Below are 21,941 nucleotides of genomic sequence, written 5' to 3' on the forward strand. Positions count from 1 at the left end.
ATGGAGCTATGTCTGGGGGGGGAGGGGGGGGGGGTTAGAAAAAGTGGGTAACGATTTAGAGTACTTACTATGTCTGAGCCAATTGCGAATCATTAGGTGTAGAGTGCACACCAACTTAAAGTGGGAACTGTATGTGAACCTAATGTTCGACAGCCCTGCCAATGGATATGGTGCACTTCCAAGGATTCTCTAACTTATAGCCATGATTTAATTATATAAAAAATATAAATTGAGCTAAATTGATAATTAACATGGATTACTTATTTCTTTTAGCCTGATATGACCCACTCACGAATGTTTCTATTGTACCACATGTCACGCGGCATTTTTCATTGAATGTCAAAAATCGTGAGTGAAGAAGCTTCTCGGCGGAAAATATTTTACGTGGTGGTGGTGAAAACTGATTTACATAATATAGTCACTGGACGTAATTCTGCGGAAAAGCTCCGAGTAGTCGGGCGTTCTTGGCTTGGAGAAAGGGCGGGAGAGGAGGAGGGGGGTCGGCTCAGTCTGAGGCTCCGCTTTCAGCAGCCGCTCTGCGGGCCTGTTCAATCACTCAGCTGATCTTCCAGGTTCTCGGTGACCAGCAGCTCCTCCTCTCGCTCCGCTGTCCGATTCTGTGTTGGTTCCAAGCGAGGAGGATTAAAGAAAAATTGCTTGAGTGGAAGCTTCAGCAATGCCTTGCCAGCAGAAGTGAAGCCAACTTTTGCCACTGCCAAGATGGTGGGAAAGATGCTCTTTTCTGATAGTGCCCACTCAAAGATCAACTGGCTTTGATATGGTATGTAAATGCTACGTCAGTATTAGGTTAAAGATAGTTGTTCTCAACGAAATAACACACAGAAACGAGTATGGACGACTGAATCTTCAAAGAGTTTTGCCTCCAATTAGAGGCTCACAAAGGAAAACTAGCAACTGGAAGACGCACTTGGAGCACTATGTGACCCGAAAATATTCCCACATTAAACTCGTTGGGCATGCGAGAGAAACGCTTCGTTTTTGAATTGCTGAAGCGTGATACTTTATCATGCCCCTAGTAAGATGGCCGCCACAGCCGCCATCGTGCCAGAGGAACGGCTTCACTTCTGCGCAATCATTTCCATTCCAGCATTTTTTTTTTTTTGAATGCATGCTCCTTGGTTCCAAGGCTGTAATGCATGGCGTGACATTTCCACGAGACGTGGTAGAGGCTATAGCTTTAGCTGGGCACCACGGGTAGTGAGTAGCAACGTTACTAGAAGAAATTCAGGTTCAAAGCTCCGCCGGAGGTGTGAGCCACGTGGCTATCGCGAGAACTATTGGCGCTGCAGTCATATTTTGCTCCCGCGGCCTGAGGTCCATATATGTTGTGATCGGCGGCGGCGATGGCAAGCAGTTGCCGAGAATGGTGCGCTGTATTCACACGTCACTTCTCGGACGTTTTTGGGGGGACTGCGTAGTTTACTGTACGAAAACGCGTTTGTCGTGTATGAAGCGTATACCGAGGAGGGGCAGATTTATCTACAGTGAGGTACGCCAAGTTGCTTTGCGCCGGGGATGCAATAGTGGCGAACGCAATGACGACTCCGCTTTGCCCAACTTGTTTGTTTGTTTGTTTATTCATTTTTTGTAAGCATGATTATACAGTGGCAGGGGCCAAGATAAAAGCTGTTATAAGCAGCGTGAGAAGTTCTTAGATGTAGCCCTCGGTGTCTCTCGCCCTGTGGGTCACTGTGGGTCACTGTGGTGACCGACTATCGTAAGGAAATTTCCTGTCTATAGTCTTGCACGTTACCCGAGAGTTCATAATGTTGTGCAAATGAGAATCGTCATTCCATTATTATTATTATTATTATTATTATTATTTCTGGCACCAATTGGCGGATATAGCAGAGGTGACGCCATTGATAATTATGTATATATTGTTTGACAATAATGTCACGGGGTCGTGACGTGGCCGAAGACAGGAGACTTCGTGTTAGGACTTAACTGTTTATTTGGGCGAACCTGTGCCCGGTAAACGGAAAGTCCAATTACAGCAGCAGTCTCGCACAGATAGCAGTCTCGGACTGATAGCGGCGAACGGAGCGTCGGCCTTCGATCAACAACTGACAAGCGGCGAAGCGCGTCGGCATTTTATACTCTTGCCGTCGAATGTTCTAGCGCTACCGCTGGCGGCGGCGTACGTTCCAGAACAATCTGTACTATTCGCACAGTGGGCGTGATCTTATCGAAATGATCTACTACAGTCCGGAACCTTCTCGAAAACTGCAGGCGCGGTTTGCGCTGAGAATCGTGCGCACGGTGTTTTGGGACGATAACAAAAACTTGGGAAATGGAACGGGGCAATAATTAAGTAACCATTGAAACACAATTTCAAAGCTTGGACGACGCTTGAGCCTGACCTTCAAGAGTAGACAGCGATAGCGTGACTGTGCGAATCACTTTCTGAATTACTATAGCCTATGGCTTCGGTCTCGGTGTATGCCGAGCTGTGTGGGAATGAACGACCGCGCGAGCAACACTGGCTTTTTTCAAACTATCGTAGAATGTGTATTGAAAGTACATTTGTTAAGTGCGAGCTATGCCCTAATCGTTGCTTTTTTGCGAAACCGCGAATGGCCCTCTACGCGTGCCTATAAAGGCATCACGCGAACATGCGTGTTGAGCGCACTGTATATATACACTGGGTGGGCCTTTAAAACATCCACTCGTTGCACGTTTCACATGTTTTGATGGTTGGCGCGATTCTATACGCTTCTACGTCATTTAATATTGAGTTCTTTAAAGAGTCATCTCCCTTCTACTACATGACTGAAAGAAGTGTGAACGTAAGGCCTCGCCTTTTTGACAGCGAAAGCTGTTACGAGATCACAATTCGTGTCTCGCACAGCACCGTAGTTATCCGCTGCCGCTTCCGGTGTCTGTAACCACGTCGCACGAAATTAGGAAAAAAAAAACCTAGAACCAATAGCACAGTGTGGCTTGCGAGCTCGGGTCCGCTGTGTGCAAGTCCAGTGTTCTACCACTGAGCCACGCCGATGCTTGGGACTTGCTGGCAAACTTGCCTCAGGTAGGCTTGATGTCGGGAAAGCAATCGCGTTAATACGACTTATAAAGCGTTTTAACAGAGCGAAAGAGCAACCAGTCGTCGCACAATGCGAATAGCGTAACGAGATGCAGTTCCCGGCGACGATGAGGACTTACACCTGAACTGGGTATGCACCATAGCTAATAGCTGAAAAAAATTGGGCAGATTCCACGTACAGTGGCAATCGATGATTTGCGAAGCACGATTGAGGAATGTTGATATGTCACTTTAAAATCAGCACAACGTTACAAGGTGTAGGTAAATGATGCCGTAAATGACTTCCGTGTCATGGTTAACATGTTTGGATGTGTCATTTAACTTCGTCATATATTCACGTCACGTGATACCCAGTTCAGAACATGTGCAGCTAGTGAAACGGCCGCGAGTATGCTATAGCGTGGTATGTTGTCATGCTCTTACATGACACGTGTGTCAGGATTATTATGTTTGCACCAGTCATGAATTTCGTCATCCATTGACGTCACGTTACAGCAAATTTCGAATACGTGGAGCTAGCGAAATGGTCGCGAGCGCGTCATTAGACAGTTATAGTTTACCGTTAGCGTGATAGCGTAAGTTAATAGAAAGGCGTTACCGTGCAGGAAACGTTCGTTGTGGGCAGCATCTTATAGTTTAACGGGATAGCGTTTACGTGGTTTACGTGCCCCAGCTGTGATGATGGCGCCACCTATTAGATGGTTAATAAGTTAAACAGTGAAAATGAAAAGAAAACGAGAATGTTTGCTTATGTAACCGCGCGAAGCATTCTTAGAAGTTTATTTCAGTAATAATAAAAGTAAATAAATATGAACCACGCACAAAACGCGAAAACATCTATGTTGCCGATTCGTTTACATCAATCTTGTAGTTAGGCCTAGAGGCGTTCGAAATGGGAAACTATCTCAAAAACTACGCCAACTTATCCGTAATACTCAGTCATCGAAGCTAACTGAAGGCAAGAGAAGCCACTTGGAACAGTCGTTTGCTGCGAATAAGGTGAATCTTTCAACAACTGCGCCAAAATCACTTCGAAGCGGGCGTCCGAGAGCGCCGCCATGTTTACGTACACTATAGGTACACCTACGGTACCACGGTAACGTGAAATCTGAAAAATGCCGAGCTTACGGGAAGCGGTACGGGTGACGTACGTATCTGCGCATGCGCACTTCGATTCCGGTATCGCGGTACACCCGGTAACCCGGTATAAGCCCAGTATACTATAACTCTCTATTAAGGGCCCAATATACTACAATGTAGCGTTGACGCGCGCGTACGCTGGGCACAGTGACACTACGTTAGCAAAACACGAGCACTGTATAGTCTTACGCCAGGCGTGACCAGCGCGACCAGTGCAATTGATGCGAAATGCGACATGCTGCACTTCGCGCCGATGCGTTACCCAGACAACACTGCGTCTCCCTCGTTTCCTTACTGCGGGATGCCGGACGCACTAAAACGCGCATGCTTCAAAAGCAACGCAGCGCACCTGCGACTCAGTATATTTATTTATTTATTTATTTATTTATTTATTCATACTGCAATCCCTATTACAGAGATTTTAGCAGGGTGGTTACAGATATAATTTTCACAATGTTGGCACTCAAGAATGCATAAACCAAACAAACAAACAAAAAAATAGAACGGCATGATGTGAACAATCAGGTCAAATTTGCTGCAAACAACTTTAAGGACGGCTCCATCACTTGGTTATTAGTTAGTCCATTCCACTGAGTTACTGTACGAGGGAAAAAGGAATATTTGAAGCAGTTATTTCGGGACCGGAAAGGGGTTATTGTAAGTTGATGCCTTTGGCGGGTGGCGTACCCAGAAGAAAAGGAAATGATATTGGAAACATCAAGCTTGTAATGCCCTTTAATTATTTGGTAAAGAAATTGTAGTCGTATTAAACGATTTCTTTCGGTAACTGAAGGCTATATGGCAGGACCGGCGCCTGGCATGGCAAAGCCGCTGTGACGCGACGAAATGAACGCTGGCGAGCACGCGCACCACGTCACGTCGAATTCTATTAGCGCCTTGACTGTGGCATGTAGTTATGTTCTCACATGACACGCATCTCATGATCATCATATTTGCAGCAGTCACATACCTTCTTCACCCATTGGCGTCACGTGCTACTAAATTTGACATGTGTAAAGCTAACGAAACGGCTGCGAGCGCATCATCAGAGTGGCATGTAGTCATGTTGTTACATGACGCGCGTGTCTTGACTATCATATTTGGATGTGTCATTTAGCTATGTCTTCTGTTCGCGTCGCGTAATACCGAGTTTGGTACACAGTGTGAAGCTAGCGAAACGGCCGCGAACGCATCATGAGCGTAGCATGTATACATGACTATAGTCATGTTGTTACGTGGCACGCATCTCATGTTTATCATGTTTGCACTAGTATCATACCTTCGTCATGCACTCACGTCCCGTAATACCACATTTAGTATAAGTGAAGCTAGCGTAACGGCCGCCAGCGCATCATGAGCGTGGAATGTAGTCAAGTTGTTACATGACACGCATCTCATGATTATCATGTTTGCACCAGTCACATACCTTCGTCATCCATTCACGTACTGTAATACCAAATTTGGTATATGTGATGCTAGTGAAACGGCCGCGAGCGCATCATGAGCGTGGCTTGTAGTCATGTTGTTACATGACACGCATGTCAAGATTTTCATGTTAGAATCTGTGGCTCTTGTCCGCCATGAAATCATGGCATACCATACCAGTTTTGCAACATGGCATGCGAACGACACCACCGCAAGAGTTGCAGAAGCATAAAATGTAAATCGTGACGTTTCTGACGTATACGTCATGATTTTCATGTGTTGACTACTCAAATATGTTCTTCATGCAGTCATGTTGTGCCATATCAAGTTTGGTATCGATACCATTATGAGAACGGAACTTATGAAGAAAACCCGCGAAACGTGAAGAAAAAAAAAACGCCGTATGACGGACCGCGAGCGCACTGCATGCTATAGTGCTGCTATGCTTTTTTTTACAACGCGGAAAAAATAACAGCGCTAGACGTACCGTACAGCAAAACAACTTAGTCTGTTGTTTCTGATAGTGCTCTACACATCAGTGTTCATAGTTTTGGTTTACATCCCATAATTTCAAAAGCTAGGTAATTAAGAACGATTAATTATATGTATGAGGAGAAATAAAAAAATAGCCTGAGTAGCTACAGGCTTGTGTGAGTAATAAGCGCTTCGTTCGATTCGCCTCCTAAGTGCATTTCACTTTCAAATTCTTGGCTCAAGTTATGTGGGACACCCTGTATATACGGCGCCGCGCGGGAACCGAGCTGTGATCTCATAACAGCTTTCGCTGTAAAATGCGTTCGGAGAGTGTTCTTTGTATGCTTGAAGCCAAGCTGCGTCAGCGATCGCTCCTTCGTCGCTGCAGATGATACATACCATGGAGGGAAGTTGCACGGTTGGTATACGTCTCATCCTCTTCGACGTCGGCACTCTCTAGTAGACTTTTTCTGAAATAAATGTTTTTTACCACCACCACCACCTCTTCGAAACGCTTGCTCACCTTGGTGATTGTTGAAAATTTCAACCCCCCCCCCCCCCAAAAAAAAATGTGCACCACCGTCCGAAAGACGATCAAGTCAAAATCGTCCGGCTTATTCTCCTGATCATGACCATTCGCGTAACAATTGCTTGATCAGTGGTAAGACTCTGTCCACGTTCGCCGACAGCGTTTTCCACCGATAGAGCGTTCACTCCCTCATATGGGTATAGGTTTTAACGCGATGGCGTTAAAGAGCTCGTGTCGCAGAAAACCAGCCGCCGGCGTTGGCCCCGTTGGTTGTGAGTGAAAAATCGTCTGTGCGTCTGTGACCAAAAAATCAAGTTACCGAGAAAGCCGCGGGAGGCCGCTCCACACGTGCGTGCGCAATCACACTGGCAAAGACGCGCATTCGAAGAAAAAAAAAGTGCTCAAGGTCACGAGGCGCGGTAGTTTCTTTGCCCTGCAACACCTCCCTGCTTAGCTTCCAGTGCTTCCGTCGGGACGAGAGATAATGCAATTGCAGCATGCGACAAACCTTTGTAACTCCGATCGCAGTGGATGGATTCTTACATTTTTTTGCGGAGTTGAATTCGTGAGGCAATAAGCTCTTCTAGTGAATTCATTCTATGGTTACTTGAAAAAGTGTTTCAGGGCTCCCTTAACGCATTTTGTTCGACAGGTGTCACGACGAAAACGAGTCCATTCGGCGATAATAGCGCGCGCTGGTCCAATCTACGGTGTGCGTGTTTGTGTGCATGCATGCGTGTGTAGTAACAAAACATATGAATAAGGATGCACTTAGCGGTTGAAGGGTGCACTAGGAGCTGGATTTAGCTATCACGTTCAACTTTTAAAGGCGTAGCTTAACGGTCCCCCAGATTTTTCGTTCCTTTTGGTGAGTGAATCCACTCTCGAACTTTTTCCCCCACTTGACGAGAAGCACTTGAATAACGTTTAGAGCCTTCTGCTTCACCAGTTCGAAAAAAAAATCATGCACACTCGGCAACAGTTCGACCAGCTCGGGTGCCGCCATGTTCGAAAAAGGCGGCGCACACCATTTCGCAACAAGCTTCCGCTGAGATACGTCCATGCGGGCTTTTTCTATTGATTTCACGAGTGACTAAAAAAGTTTGGATGCTTTACAACATCAATCCTGACCATATAATCGTGTTTGTGTCTTTGCAGTGTGCAAAATAGTTCTGGATCGCTAAAATACTTCAAGGGCGGTATTTTTTGCTGTGCTCAACGGTCCGACGAGAGAGCTGGCACTGCCAACAGCTTGTGAAACAGACAGAGTGTATTTCACGAGGGAGACAGTTGCGTATGAGCATTATTGTGAATTTGTGATGATCGTAAAAGGGGCACCAGTGCAAATGTTTGGAATAAATTTCGAACGCTTCAGAGCACTTCACGTGCTCAGGCATGAAGAGCTTTAAGCGTGTTTAGAAAAAGTGTTCAACCATTTAGAGTATTTGGCGCTCTACTATAAGAGAGCAGAACGCCGTCCCAGTCACAACTGTGTCACAGTAGCACTTCTGTGAAGAAGAGCAGGATGTTTAGAACGAATGTTGGACGATTCAGAGTATACACCATGTACTCTATACTACACGAAAGCATCCAGCTCTCGCAGTTTCAGCTTAAAGAAGACAATTTTCGAGTGGAATATGCGTGTTTAGAAAAATTAATTAATGATTAAGAGGACTTGGTACTCTACCATGGGAGAGCTGAAAGCCGTCCCATGGGCCTCTCACGTGATGAGGCCGCATCGACAAAAAATCACTTCAGCGAAACAAAGCGACAAGAAACAATTATCCATTTGTGTAGAGAAATTTATTCTCACGAACAGCGAACATCATTTACAATACAACAGAACATCGCGATAGAACATAACATCCACAGACACACAAAAAATTGTTACGAAAAGGCATGTTTACATATGTACACAAAACACGTACAACATACACAGATACGCAAGAATTGTTACAAAAAGATATGTTTACATATACGCATTACATGGTAAGCGAGGAACACGCAAATGAAACATAAAAGATCTATATGTTAGGTATTCACGTAGTATTTACAAGGTATTTGTGCGAGTGCTAATCAAACATTAGCCTACCAAAACCAGGCAGGCCTGAAACCAAGCTTTACACGTCTCTCGCAGACGAACAGAAAAAGGGCATGTGTTTACAAAGAGTGGTTAACAATTTTAAGTACTTTGGTGCACTACCATGGAAGAGCATAAAGCCGTCCCACGACAACGAGCCAACTTGTGTGTGTTTAAATAAAGTGGGTGTAACGATTTAGAGTACAAGGTACTCTACCAACTGTTTAGAAAAATTTTATTTACAGTATGTACAGAACACAAAGGGTTCAACCAACTTGTGCTTAGAAAAAGTGGTTAACGATTTAGAGTACTTGGGTACTCTATACTATGGGAGAGCTTAAAGCCGTCCCGTAGGCCTGTACATCAAGGCCCTACTCCGATGAAATGAATGGTAAAACGTAGTGTGTACGGAGCAAAGGTGGATGAGAATGGCTTGTGAACTTCGTGTTGGACAGCCACCGTAAAGTATCTGGTGTGCTCCTAAAGATTCTACACCTCTTCGCTATGACCTAATTGTATCGAAAGCGCAAATCAGGCAAAATAATCAGACCTACAAGAAGATAATTTCTTTTAACCTGGTTTAGTCTAGTCTTGGAAATTTCTATTGCACCTAATACCATGCGACTTTTTTGTTGTTGGATATCAAAAAATCGCAGAGGCGTTTCTCGGCGGAAAATGTTTCGGGTGGTGAATCATGAAAACCTTTTTATTTGCTCATCAAAGTATTCTGCGGAGAATCTCGGAGTGGTCGTATCATTTTGGCCTGACGGAGGAAGAGAGGGAGGGGGGGGGGGGAGGGCCGGCGCAGACCAGGGCTTCACTTGCAGCAGCCGCTTTGCGGGCCCGCTCGATGAGGCACAGCTGATCTTCCAGGTTATCGCTGACTAGCGTATCCCCCCCCCCCCATCACTCTGCTGTGGGATTCTGTAATGGTGCTAAATCTGTAATGGCCTAACATTCCCTCGTGACGTATAGGGCAAAGCAGCTTTAGCTATGCACTATACGGGCGGTGAGTATAGAGTATGCCGAGGGACTCATTTCAATGAGGGTACATGTGCACGTTTGGAAACGTGCCGGTTTGAATTTGCCTCCGGCTGACCCAAGCCCTTTGTAATGGTTCAGGATGGCCAAACAGTCGCTGCGGGAATGCTGGGTATAGTTCACGGACTTGACTAGTCTTGGCGCTTGCGTGGCTCGAACGCACTTGGGGCTTTGTTTATAACAATGTTTTGGTTTTGTTTACAACGAAGTAATGAACCGTTGTGAACTTCGTAAGATTGTTTCAAATAATCAGCCAGGAATGGGCAACGTGGTTACAAGCGAAACCGCCAAACCTTTACTGAATTTCGTCTCGTGGGCAAAGCAAATTCAGACCATGCGGAGCCAAAGGAACGAAGTTTAGAAATATCCGTGCACTATACCCATAATTTCCCCATGATGCGTCGTGCGTTGCAGCTCCCGTGTGCACTAGCGCCAGGGTCCCCCCTGGGGCATTTATAGGAAACTGTATACGCTTAAACCAGCTTGAAGGTTTCGCCGGAAAACCTGACGGCTCGGCAACTTCCATTGCTATAGCTGTATGGAGCTCATTCATAGCCCTTTGTAATGGTTTAGGATGGTTGAATAGTCGTGACAGGAATGCTATAATGCTGGGTATAGTTCACAGCACCTTATGCGGTTAAGTCAAGTTAAGTCAAGTCAAGTTTATTAAATGGTTCAGTTGAGCTACATGTTTAGCGTTATTACAGCAGGAGGTCCCAAAGTTTCAGAGAAACTGACAGGGGGACCTGCTATGGCTACATGGATGGGGTAATTACAAAAAAATACAGCAATAGTATACGGACTTGTGAGTAATAATAAATAATCTTGATTAATAATAAAAATACGATCAATACACAACATAATGGTAATACTCACTATTGAAAAATAACAAGGAAATAGTCAAAAGCAAGTGAAGACAAAAAACAATATTAATGAACTCTACGTGACAAATGCAACACGTTTCGTTATCAGTGTTATCAATTATACAAAGGCAAATTGGAGTAGTAAAATAGCACAGAACTGTGGAGAGCTATTACCAGTTAACTACACAAATCGGATGAGTTGATTAATTCCTGAACGTAATATTTCTTACTGCGCGAAGTGAAAATATGGATGTTATGCGATGTTATGGTTCTGATGATAGAGAAAAGTATCCTTGAATGTCGGCACCGGGACGTTAAGCTCCAGGCACATTTTCAATACAAGCTCGTTATGACCCGCAGATTTCGGTGATGGCTTCGTACGTGGAAAATCCGGCACTGGTGAGCGGCCCTCGAAGATGCGACAATGGCTTGCGTTGTTTCATGAACCAATTTCCAACAATCGATACTCTCTCGATCACGCACTTTTTCGGCTTTCAGCCATTACTGACATGGCAACCTGATCTATTGAGGTCCTTTGTCGTTGCACGTTGCCACATTTCGTTGTTGCGTGGATGTGATGGGATATGACCGTCGTCCACGCTGGAAGCAAGTGAATGCTGTGCCGCTGGAGCATTCGTTTATTTAGTCGTTTAATAAGGGTCACTGCAAGTGCACCAGATGGCAGGTTAAGCTGTATACTTTAGATAACTTCAGGTGGCTGAAATTGTTCAGGGTCCACGTTATATAGACTGAGTGCTTCATAACCTCATCGTGGATTTTGGACGTAAAAGTAAGTAAATGCGAAGCAAAGAGAGAGAGAGAAATAATTAAAAGGAAGAGACAGGAAGGTTAACCTAGACGAACTGGTTTGCTACCCTGTACGGGGGTGGGGAAAAAGGTCGGAAAGAGGATAGATATAGCGAGATATAAAATAAATTAGAAAAAACACATGCGCACACAAAATCAAGCAAATTCTGAAGGCCCACAGTTGGCTATGGACCATGTCTATATTTTATTAGTGCGAATGGTATACTTCTGCGGGCAGGTTTTCCGAGTTTGGCTATTTTCACTGCAATTCGGCCATTTTTTTTTTGTCCCGGTGACGAAACGAAAAATGCCTTCGCTATACCTGTCTACGCTTTAGTTACTGTCTTGTTTCCTCAATCGAACCGAGCTTTGACGAAAGGGCCGTGGCGTTAGTGTGTCTGTACTCTGTCGGGCAATCCGACAGCACGTGCGGAAGCGTAGCAGGGTGAGTGTCGCAGCACCGGCAGTGGGAGGTTGTGTAGACGTCCGGGAATATGAGGTGAAGGCGGACAGGTGAAGGATACGTGTTTGTTTGAAGTATAAACGCAAAGTGGTGGCCTGTGCCCGGGTGAGCTTGGGTTGAGGTGGAAGAAAGGCTCAGCATTTCCAAATTACTATTTAGTTAACGTCGCGGTCACTGACTTATTATTATAAGGCGTAAAAGCATGGCGGCTAAGGCATGTTCGCAGCTTGCGAAATTGGATGAGACACTCGTATTACGTAAAATTGCAGGCTTTTAAATGCGCGGCTGCAAGTCTCGAAGAAAACTGAACTTTTGCACGGGGCCTCGTGTTACAGATCGCCCATTGCGAAACCCGAATTCAAATCGTAATTGGAAGGGGAGAAGACAATCGAAAGCGCTCCTCGCAGTGAGCGCTCTGCACATATCGATGACAGTATAGAACGGATTCTTTTGAGATTTGCTTGTGGTATACCCTTTTGAATTTGGTACGAATAGTGACACGAGAACCGTAACTACTCAAACTTTATTATCAATCAATAAATGATGGCGCGAATGACTACTATGCGTGACTCAATGTGATTAACCAAGCGACCGCGATCTTGAGAACATGCAGTCATGGTGAACTCATTTTTTGTTGTCACCACGGGGTTGTTACTTTTAGTCTGCTTTAAAAAAAAAATCAGATGAGGTTCTTGAAGAAGATGTTCCCACAAAGTCTAACGGTTCGCAGCGTTTGCATAGTTTCTGTGCGTATACGCTACATTAATGGTATGTAATGGTATGTAATGGTAATGGTAAGTAATGGTAGCGGCGCTGCAAAATGCTATATAACGCAAAGGACAGCATACTCTATTCTATAAAACCACCTCCTTTAGCAGCTCAAGAGACACTGTTATGCCGCAGCGAATAATTACTAAAGTCAGTAGTTTATGGCTGTATCTCAACAATTTTGATTTGCAGAAATTTGTGTGCTACTTATTTCGAATTTCACTGAAGTATTTGTCCTTGCGTCATAGAAATAATGATGACGGCATTGTTCTCACGGAAATGTGGCTACTTTCGGCTTCTTTTACTACATTTTGGCTCAAGTTGGCTATAGCTACTTCTTTACAGTATAGTTTTCCCAATTTTTATGCTAGTTTTAGTTTTTCGACAACCCTTCTCTGCGTGCAGGGTTAACCTCTTTGAACGCACATAACGTGCAAGCTCTGCAGTAGATGTCTAGACATTTTAAAAATATGAGTGGGCTCAGACATGAAGGTTTTAAGCATTTTGGTGACATGAATTCTTTTTTTTATTCGTAATTGATACTTACTATAGCAAGCTCATCTTCTGTATATCAACTTCTGTCTAAGCTCACGTCAGTTCTGTCTCAGCGAATTGATTTCTCGTCACAGGTGTCATCTTCTACCGAGGACGTTTAGCGACTAGTATTTCAATGAATGCAAAATTCTTTTCTTTTAAACTTCTGATCATAAATCAGCAGTTTTTTAGCAGTCTTTGATCAAACTTGTCTTCATGAAGCTTTTTTTTTTTAATTCCAGTGAACAGGAATATGTTTTTCAAGGGAAGTTCTTCTGCCAGTATATGAAATCGAATCTGGTGGTTGCCTAGCTGGCACAAAAGATTCCGGACACTTTTCATCTTCCTGCAAGTTGACGATAGGTTAGCTTAGGTTAGGTCCATTGGTTTTTCCACTCTTCCTCAAAAGTGAGAGACCGGCTTAAAAATGTTTCTTATTTCGGCGAATCCACTGAGCAGGCCTTTCGAAAGGTTTGAGCAACTTTGGCTGCCTATGCTTGCCCAATTTCTCAATACCACCTGCTAACTTGTTAACAGTGAGAGACAAACATCACATTCGTGAACCCATTGGCAGAAAGAATTTCATTGCATTCCCTGTTTTTCTGTAACACGATCACGGAGTGCAATTCTCTTCCATGGAATAGGAACCCGGAATAAAATTGCCCTTTCACCCTGACGAGGTACGAAACTTCTAACTGACGTGCTCTGCTTTAGTTATCTTCAACAGTCAGCCGTTTCTACATTCGATATGCATACATAATTCTGTATTTTATGTTTTAGTAACATGTACGCATGCCAATAGTCATACAACTCAGTCACGTTACACCCGTAGCTGTTGTTCAATAGATTCAAGTATACGCGACTCCGTTGAACAGCATGCACAGGTCGGTGGTTAAGACACATAATCATGTTTAGGTAAACACAGGCTCCTTAATTCTTTTGACTATATCTCCACCACTGTGTTAGTTTATGTAGTTTGGTAACATATTTCTTTCGTCAGAACTTAGAACATAGCGTTCAATATTTCGCCGATGTTTCTTGCCTGTGCTGCGTTTTATATCGCTCAATGAATTCGCAATGCTACAAAAACAGGTCATACGTTCAATGCTTATCCACAGAAGTATACTTGTCTTAAAAATGTTTTTTTTTGTTTCTCTTACAGATGGCTTATTGGACTGGGCTCATTCACCCCCTTCGTGGCTGCTCCCGGAGGCAACGCATGACGTCATCCAGGTGAGACGATACGACATCTTTGTCCACGCTCACCACCCATCACAAAAAGAAAAAAAAAAAACCTAACGTTCCTTTGATTGATGATTGATTTGTGGGGTTTAACGTCCCAAAACCACCATATGATTATGAGAGACGCCGTAGTGGAGGGCTCCGGAAATTTCGACCACCTGGGGTTCTTTAAGTTGCACCCGAATCTGAGCACACGGGCCTACGACATTTCCGCCTCCATCGGAAATGCAGCCGCCGCAGCCGGCATTTGAACCCGTGACCTGCGGGTCAGCAGCCGAGTACCTTAGCCACTAGACCACCGCGGCGGGGCAACCTAACGTTCCTTTGCGAACATCTAAAAGATCAGTGAGAGACTATACTCTCAAGTTGGGCTCTGATCGCTGAATATCATCCCTGAGCTCGTATTGACTCCATCCCTCACGTGGTATACATGTGCACGTCTCCTCCATCACGCGACGCCCATGTGTGTGACGAAAGCGTATCCGACAGATCACACCCGATCCCGCATTAGAAGCGGCCCTCCTGTATACACACGTGGATGTGTGCGAGGTGTGACACGGTATCCTGCGGGCGCGCAACGAATATGGCATGAATTATGCATGGCTCTCGAATAGAGAGACTGCAGACAACCCTCCCTCCGCGTCCTCTTCGGCGAGTCGCAGCCGCCATTGAGCGACAACGGGCGTTATGCGAGACGCCGTGATACGGCGGTAGGTGCCTCCCATCTCTTTATACGTACCATAGAGTAATAGAATGGAGCTGGGTCCAGGGCGCCATTGTCTGGGGCATGTGGAGTTCCCATCGCGTTGCATCGGCCCCGCGAGATGTCTGCTGAGCGAGTGAATTTGTGTGGACGTGAAAGAGGGCAAGGGTAAGATGGAGAAGGGTAAGATGACAAGCGGCAAGCCGTACAGGAAAGCCCTGCTGGCTGGTGTCATCAGCGTCTGACACACACGTTTTTTGTCGCTGTCGGTGCGTCGCGCTCCCGAATTCTCCCCCCAAAACCCATGCTGCTGTCGATTGTAATTGTCGGTGGCGGCCAGGCGCCGCGCTCGAAATGAGGTGCGATGTGAGAAAGGGGGAAGACTGAGAGGGAGAAGCGATGGTGAAGCAGTGATCTTCTTTAGCCGTAAGCATGCTCTCTGTAACTGGAAAAGGAGACGCGAAAAGAGAGGGAATGGATTCCCGTGTCGGGAAGCTGAAAGGATCTGGCTTTCAGAATAGGGAAAAAGATCGGGGGGGAGACGAATGTAAGAGATGAGGGGAGGAGGAAGCGGCGATGAAGAAAGCAAGGAAGCGAAGACAAAATCGGGGCACATATATAAAAGAAAGCAGAAAACGGGGAGAGCCATCGTCGGGTAACGGCGGTGTTGTGCGGCGCTCCGGTGTGACGGCGATTCTCGTTTCCGATTGGTTGGTTGGGTCGCCGGTGATGGCTTCCTCTCTTCCCCTTTCTATCCTGGTTTTGTGTCGTCGACGTGGAATTGCGGCTAAAGCACGGAGGAGAAGGAACGGAAATGGCGGCACTCGTTCGGGGAAGAAGGGCGTATAGCGACTCTGTTTTGATATCTCTAGTATCTATCTTCCTTTCTTTATTATGTGCTTAGCGTTCTCTCTCTGGAGGGGGGGGGGGGTTGAGCTCTCTGTACATATTTCTGCCCCCCCCCCCCTCCTTCTCTGAGGAACGCAAGGGCGAGACGTGAAAGGGAGCTACGAAAGTATCCGCACGATAGATTGAACACGTTCCCGTTGTCAGCACCCGCCACGCGAAGCGCGGTCGTCGCCTTCACTGCTGCTGCTGATGTGTATGTACCCGGTTGGTGGTTGATGTGAAGAGGGCTGATATGGCGCCTCCGCAGCCGCGTCTCCCGCAGCCATGGGGAGGCTGCGATGCGGGATAATGGTGTTTGAGGACTCGTACGAACCCGCGGGAGAGAATAGAAAGAGAGGAGGGGGGAGCTTTGCGAGGCTCTCGGGTCGTCGTTGGCACTCTCGCGGTTTCGCGCACGCCAGCGCCCTCTGTGTCAGAGTGTGTGCGTGCGTGTCTAGCGGTAGCGAAGAAGCCGAGCGAAGCCGGCTGAAGTCGAGAGTGTGGTTGGTGGCGCGCGCGTCGGTGCTCCGTGTGCCGTATAGACGTGCTGTTAGCGTCAGCGGCGCTGCGTGAAAGGACGCGCCATCTGGTGGGGGGAGCTTGCGTGGAAATTGAAATGAGAGCGCGGGTAACGGTGGCGTTCTGGTGTGTCGACACAGCAAGGGGACTGCAGAATGGAAAGCGGGGGCGGATGGAGCTGAAGCGGGGTGATAGAGAAAATCACTTTGAGTTCTTTTTTTTTCTTTTTTTAATGCACGATTTCTTTACATCGCTCTCTCTCGGTTTGTATATTGGTATCCTTGTTGCGTAATCGAGTGACTCTGGATTGGACTCTTGGTTTCGACTCGTCGTGCTGCCGTGAAAGAGATAGTTAATAGCAAACGCCGATTCGCATCTGGCCCTGCGCCGACAATGTCAGCTATACAGTGTGTCTCAACTATCACGCGGCAAGATTTTAAAGACGGGGAAAGCAGAAAAAAAAGGAAGAAAACAAATATGATTGGCGGAGAGGATTTGACCGATAAGCACTCTATAGAAGAGCATAATGTTCACGCTGCCGAAACATTTTCGTGCAATCTTGCCTCATCGAGAGATTAGAGGCCGTTTTTTTTTCTTCGTCGCGACTGTTTTCACAAGAAAAAACTGTGTATTTAAAAAAAAAGCGCTGCATGTAAATAAATGTGTGCAAGAAAACAAACAGCCAACGCGTGCTCCCTGTTAAGTAGTTCTTTGACTCGACATCCGAAGGTCACGGGTTCGAATACCGTCCATGGCTGGTCGCATTTTCGACGGAGGCGGAAACACTTGAGGCCTGCGTTTAATTAGATCTATGTGCACGCTAAAGAACTCCAGGTAGCCGAAATCTCCGAAGCCCACCACAACGGCATCTCTTATAATCACAACTTCGTTTGAGAAGTTAAACCCCAGCGATTGCCGATTGTCATCTTTGACTCGACGACCTTTCCGCCGTTTTTATGAGCGGAACCACTGCACATCTTTTGCATTTGAAAGCAGTGCAACCGCAAAGTGTGACACAGAGGACAGTCTTCTTCGTGAATCACGAGTGACCTCCCCTCTGGCAATCTTTTTAGACAGTGTCAAAGTTCGCAAAAGCCACTTTGTCAGGAGCGCACGATTCCGGTTCCCAGCGCTTTTGCAGAAGTCGTCAATCATTCCGCGTGCTTAGTTTCCCGTCTGTTTTCTTCTCGCATGGGAATAAGGCCGGATTCCTTATAGTCCTATCACCCTCATTAGTTCCTGAGCATTACCATGCGTCTGCATACTTGAACGTCCACGTGGAGTATAGGCATCATTTGGAGAGTCACATACATTCATATAGTAGAGCTCCCATCAATCACCGTGAGCGACGCCACTCGAGGAACTCACGAAACTGGCAAGAAAACGGGCATCCTTGCATCGCAGCACCACGAAATACAATCGAACGTTATTGTATACCCAATAGACTCTCGTGCATGGTAGCACACGCTTATAGTATATTAACATTCACATTCCTACGTTAATGAGCCACTACACTATATATAGAGTGTATGTTGCCAGCTCCCCATCAGCGGTTTTTGAGCGATTAGTACCTTACGTGTTCACGGTCTGTTGCATACGACGTCTTCATCGCGATCTCATTATGCGAGAAGGTTGTGTTTTTGGTTCCGTAGGCTCAGGCGTTTCATCGGATCGCATAAACAGGGAGCTAGTTATAGGACATACGGTATATAAAACAAAAACGCGCTTTCCTTGGCACTCTTCCTCGTCTACAGATGCTATTCCTTAGAACACTACACTCTCCTCCAAGGAAAGCAAATTATTTTGTTGGAATAATAACGCGGCCGTCTTTCGCTCCTTCTGCGTTATGTACGTATATGCAAATTACATTCAGTCGCGCACTCTCTATTCGAAGCGTGTACACGCCTATCGCGGTAATCGTCTCCGCTCGAGGGACAAGACGAAGTCGTAGCCGCTAGAGAAAGCGGACAAAAGGAAATAAGAAGGCGAGAGCAGAGGGGACGAGTATAGGCCATTCCGAGCCGGAGCCAATCCAAGCGAGGAGAGGCAGACGACAGCGGCGAAAGAGCAGACGACACGCATGCATCCTCCTGTTCATGGAGTTAACGCTTCTCAACGGCCTGCAGCCGCTTAAGTTACGCCCACATGTTCGCTGTAGAACTCATCCGGGTGTGTGCACACGTACGCGGAAGACAAAAAAAAAAGAAGCAAAGAAGCAGACGCTGCGCCTAAACTTACTTCTTTGTGTGCTTTTTCTTTTCGGTTTTACTGCCGATGGAGCTCCTTCTTCGTGGATTCTTCTGTGTAGCCATGCCGAGACCTCGAAGTCACCTGTGATTAGCGAGAATAATGGAGGAGTTCCACGCCGAGATAACGAATCATTGTGCGTATGCATGGCAGCACGGGGGTTTAGAGCCGCATAAAGTGGCTCCTTGTTGTACGCAGAATGCGTGCCAGGCGCACATTGGTTGGTTTTCGTGAGGCGCATGTGTGTGTGTGCAGCCGACCGATGGTCTTTTGTCTTGGCTCGTCGGCGAAATACTTGCATTTCGCGTGCTCTTCTTACCTCTTCTTTGGTTGGTTTCTGAGTCCTTTTGTTTGGCTCGTAATGGTGTAGTATGGCTTGACATGTACGATGGTCATTGGAACGAGGCGTACCTCGTTGTGTTTCTGCCTTTGGTCGTTCCCTTCTCTCTCTCTCTATCTCGCTCTCTATCACTCTCTCTCACGTATTGTTTCCTTAACCACGCAGAGATGGAGAGCGGGAGTGACGTTGAATATTAATTGCAATGCGGCTACCGGCATTTCGCTGCGCAGGCATCGCTTCCTCGAATGAGTCCGCGGGATTCTTTCAGCGTCGCTGCCTTTGTTTACCGAAGGCGGGAACCACATGCTCAAACTCGCACAAGGAAGAGCCGAGGTTTCGTTACGCACGCAATCGCCCTTTCGATCGAGCTTCTAGAACGTCAGGTGTTGTCATTTATAGTTCCTCGTTTTCGCAGCCGTAAGCTTGTACACACTGCAGCTGCGTGCGCAGCTGAATATGTGCCACGTTGTATGCGGAGGTATATTTGAATTGCCCGCGGGTTCGTGCTTTTTCGAGGCGACATGGTATAACCTTGGCGAGTACGTGCAGGATAAGAAGAGTAAAGGTTGAAGAGAGGACGACACGTTATACCCGGGGACAGCTCTTCTTGGCAGTGCTTCGGGTACTACAGAACCGAAACGAGCGCCTGTTGATGTGCCAAGAAATAGTACCAAGCTTTTTTTGATTTTTTTTCTATTTATCTCTGCTCAAATAAATACTGTTTCATTTATTATGACACTAGACTAGTTACGATAAGTCCTAGGTAAATTGAAACCATCGCATACCTCAAGAGATTTTTATTTTTCATTTCTTAGACGGTGCCATGCTTTCTTCACGCCTTTTCTCCGTAACAAACATTGCGTCCCTGACGTAGAGGTTCAATCAATCAAACAATCAATCAATCAGTTTATTATCATGTCATAAAAGATTGTTACAGGGAGTACAGGGAGGTTGGTTCATGTGCGGCAGGGAAGTCACCGTTTAGCTCTGCAATACGATTAAACTTAAAATGCTTCACTGAAACACACAATAACAGTTGAAATGTGTCTCTCTTCTATTCAATTTTTACCGTATATAGTCATAAAAGCAGTAACGGTGTGAACGAGCAAAACCGAAACTGGAACTGAAATCAGAAGCAACGTGCTGAATTTCTGGCGTAGTAACAACAATGTGTGGTAGCCCTGCTGCCATAGCCTTCCCTCTACTGCCAGGATATGCTGTCCCAAAGTATATTTCTGCAACCATGTATAGTTGGTAGCACGGCTCGGCGTCTGCCGGGGGGAAATCAGGGGATCAAAATCTTTTATTTTCAACGTTTTATGTGTACATGAGATGTAAACGGGGGAACAGTCGAAACTTCTTCAGCGTGATGAAGCTCTGGTCCCTTAGGCAGACAGTCGGGAAGTTGATCTCAGTAGGATAATGATGATGATCTGATTTGTGCGGTTTATCGTCCCAAAACCACCATATGATTATGAGAGACGCCGTAGTGGAGGGCTCCCGAAATTTCGACCACCTGGAGTTATTTAACGTGCACCCAAATCTGAGCACACGGGCCCACAACAATTCCGCCTCCATCGAAAATGCAGCCACCGCTACCGGGATTAGAACCCGCGACTTGCGGGTCAGCAGCCGAGTATACTTAGCCACTAGGCCACCGCAGCGGGGCGCTCTCAGTACGATAGTGAAGACCATATGCACCATAGTGTAGTGCCGTTCGGTAATACATACTAGGAATGAAAGTGTAATGCATCGATAAAAAACAAATGAACAGCAAATGCCAAATACAACAGGGAAACGTTTTTTATGTGATGCAGAAAGAATAGTACAATAATAGCATCATGTATGAAACATCGGTGTGTTTTTTTTTTACTTTTTTTTCTTATCTTATTCTTTAAAGAGGCTTCTACAAGAACAGGCCCAACATTTTAGTTTTGTTTAGTGGCGCCACATCATTACTAGGTTTGTTAAATCAATCGAGAAGGAGAAGAAAAAATGAAAATTGAAGAGGGAAAAAGAATGAGCTGCATTGCTGCAGGATCTCGCGTCAATGTGGACGTCCATTGACTACCGGCTAACGTGCAGCACTCGTAAAAAAATTGTCCTATAACGTTGTAACACAAAAGCAGAAAAATGAATTGAAAAGTCGAAGTGATGTCTGTAGCCTGCTGTATTACATAAATAAAATTAAGAACACACACACAAGGCAAAAACAGGCTTTAGGCGTTACCCGCAGCACAGTCACAGGTTATACGGTACAAGAATATACCCTCTTAAAATGGCGCCAAAACTAGTTTGTTACAGGATCTTGAAGCTGCAGCACCGAGTGTGAAAAATGACGACTCGACAACTCACCTAAGAATCACTTTTTGAAAGGAATTGGCAGTCGCCGAGTGCATTGTAGCTATGATACTTTGACTCGGTATTGTTTGTGCATAGTTCACCTACTCATATTTATTTAAATACTGAAATAACTCATTCGTTCATAGGTATGTACTGCCATAATCTAATTCAGTGACAGCCAGATGCGAATATATCTCATGCGTTTCTCTTTAGCGCCTCGCCGCGGAAATTATTATGCGCATATTCTAATATCAGCATTGCATGGTAATGTTGAGAGTTATGTATCTATCAGTCTCCATTTATTTTAAGTTTCCCTGAGCGAGTAAGCAAATAAAGCCTGTTTAAAACTAGTCTAGTAGTTTTTTTTTTTTTTGGTGGGGGGGGGGGGACGAGGTGGCGTCAAGAGGGAATTGACCGCTGTCGCGGTCCCATCCTCCTGTTCAAATTTTAATCGCAAGCCTATACGCC

The 21,941-nt window shown here is 45.8% G+C and overlaps 1 protein-coding gene across 2 annotated transcripts in view; it reads left to right on the forward strand.

Moving 5' to 3' along the window:
* Positions 1–21,941, forward strand: part of LOC142765719 (uncharacterized) — a 205,968-nt gene that overhangs the window by 130,837 nt on the left and 53,190 nt on the right. For both annotated transcript variants that reach the window (XM_075867203.1, XM_075867204.1), the window contains exon 2: positions 14,354–14,424. In XM_075867203.1, the coding sequence (XP_075723318.1) occupies positions 14,354–14,424 (71 nt within the window). The remainder of the gene's footprint in view (positions 1–14,353; positions 14,425–21,941) is intronic.

This window comes from Rhipicephalus microplus, chromosome 6, assembly GCF_043290135.1.
Source record: "Rhipicephalus microplus isolate Deutch F79 chromosome 6, USDA_Rmic, whole genome shotgun sequence".
In the NCBI taxonomy this organism is placed as follows: Eukaryota; Metazoa; Arthropoda; class Arachnida; order Ixodida; family Ixodidae; genus Rhipicephalus; species Rhipicephalus microplus.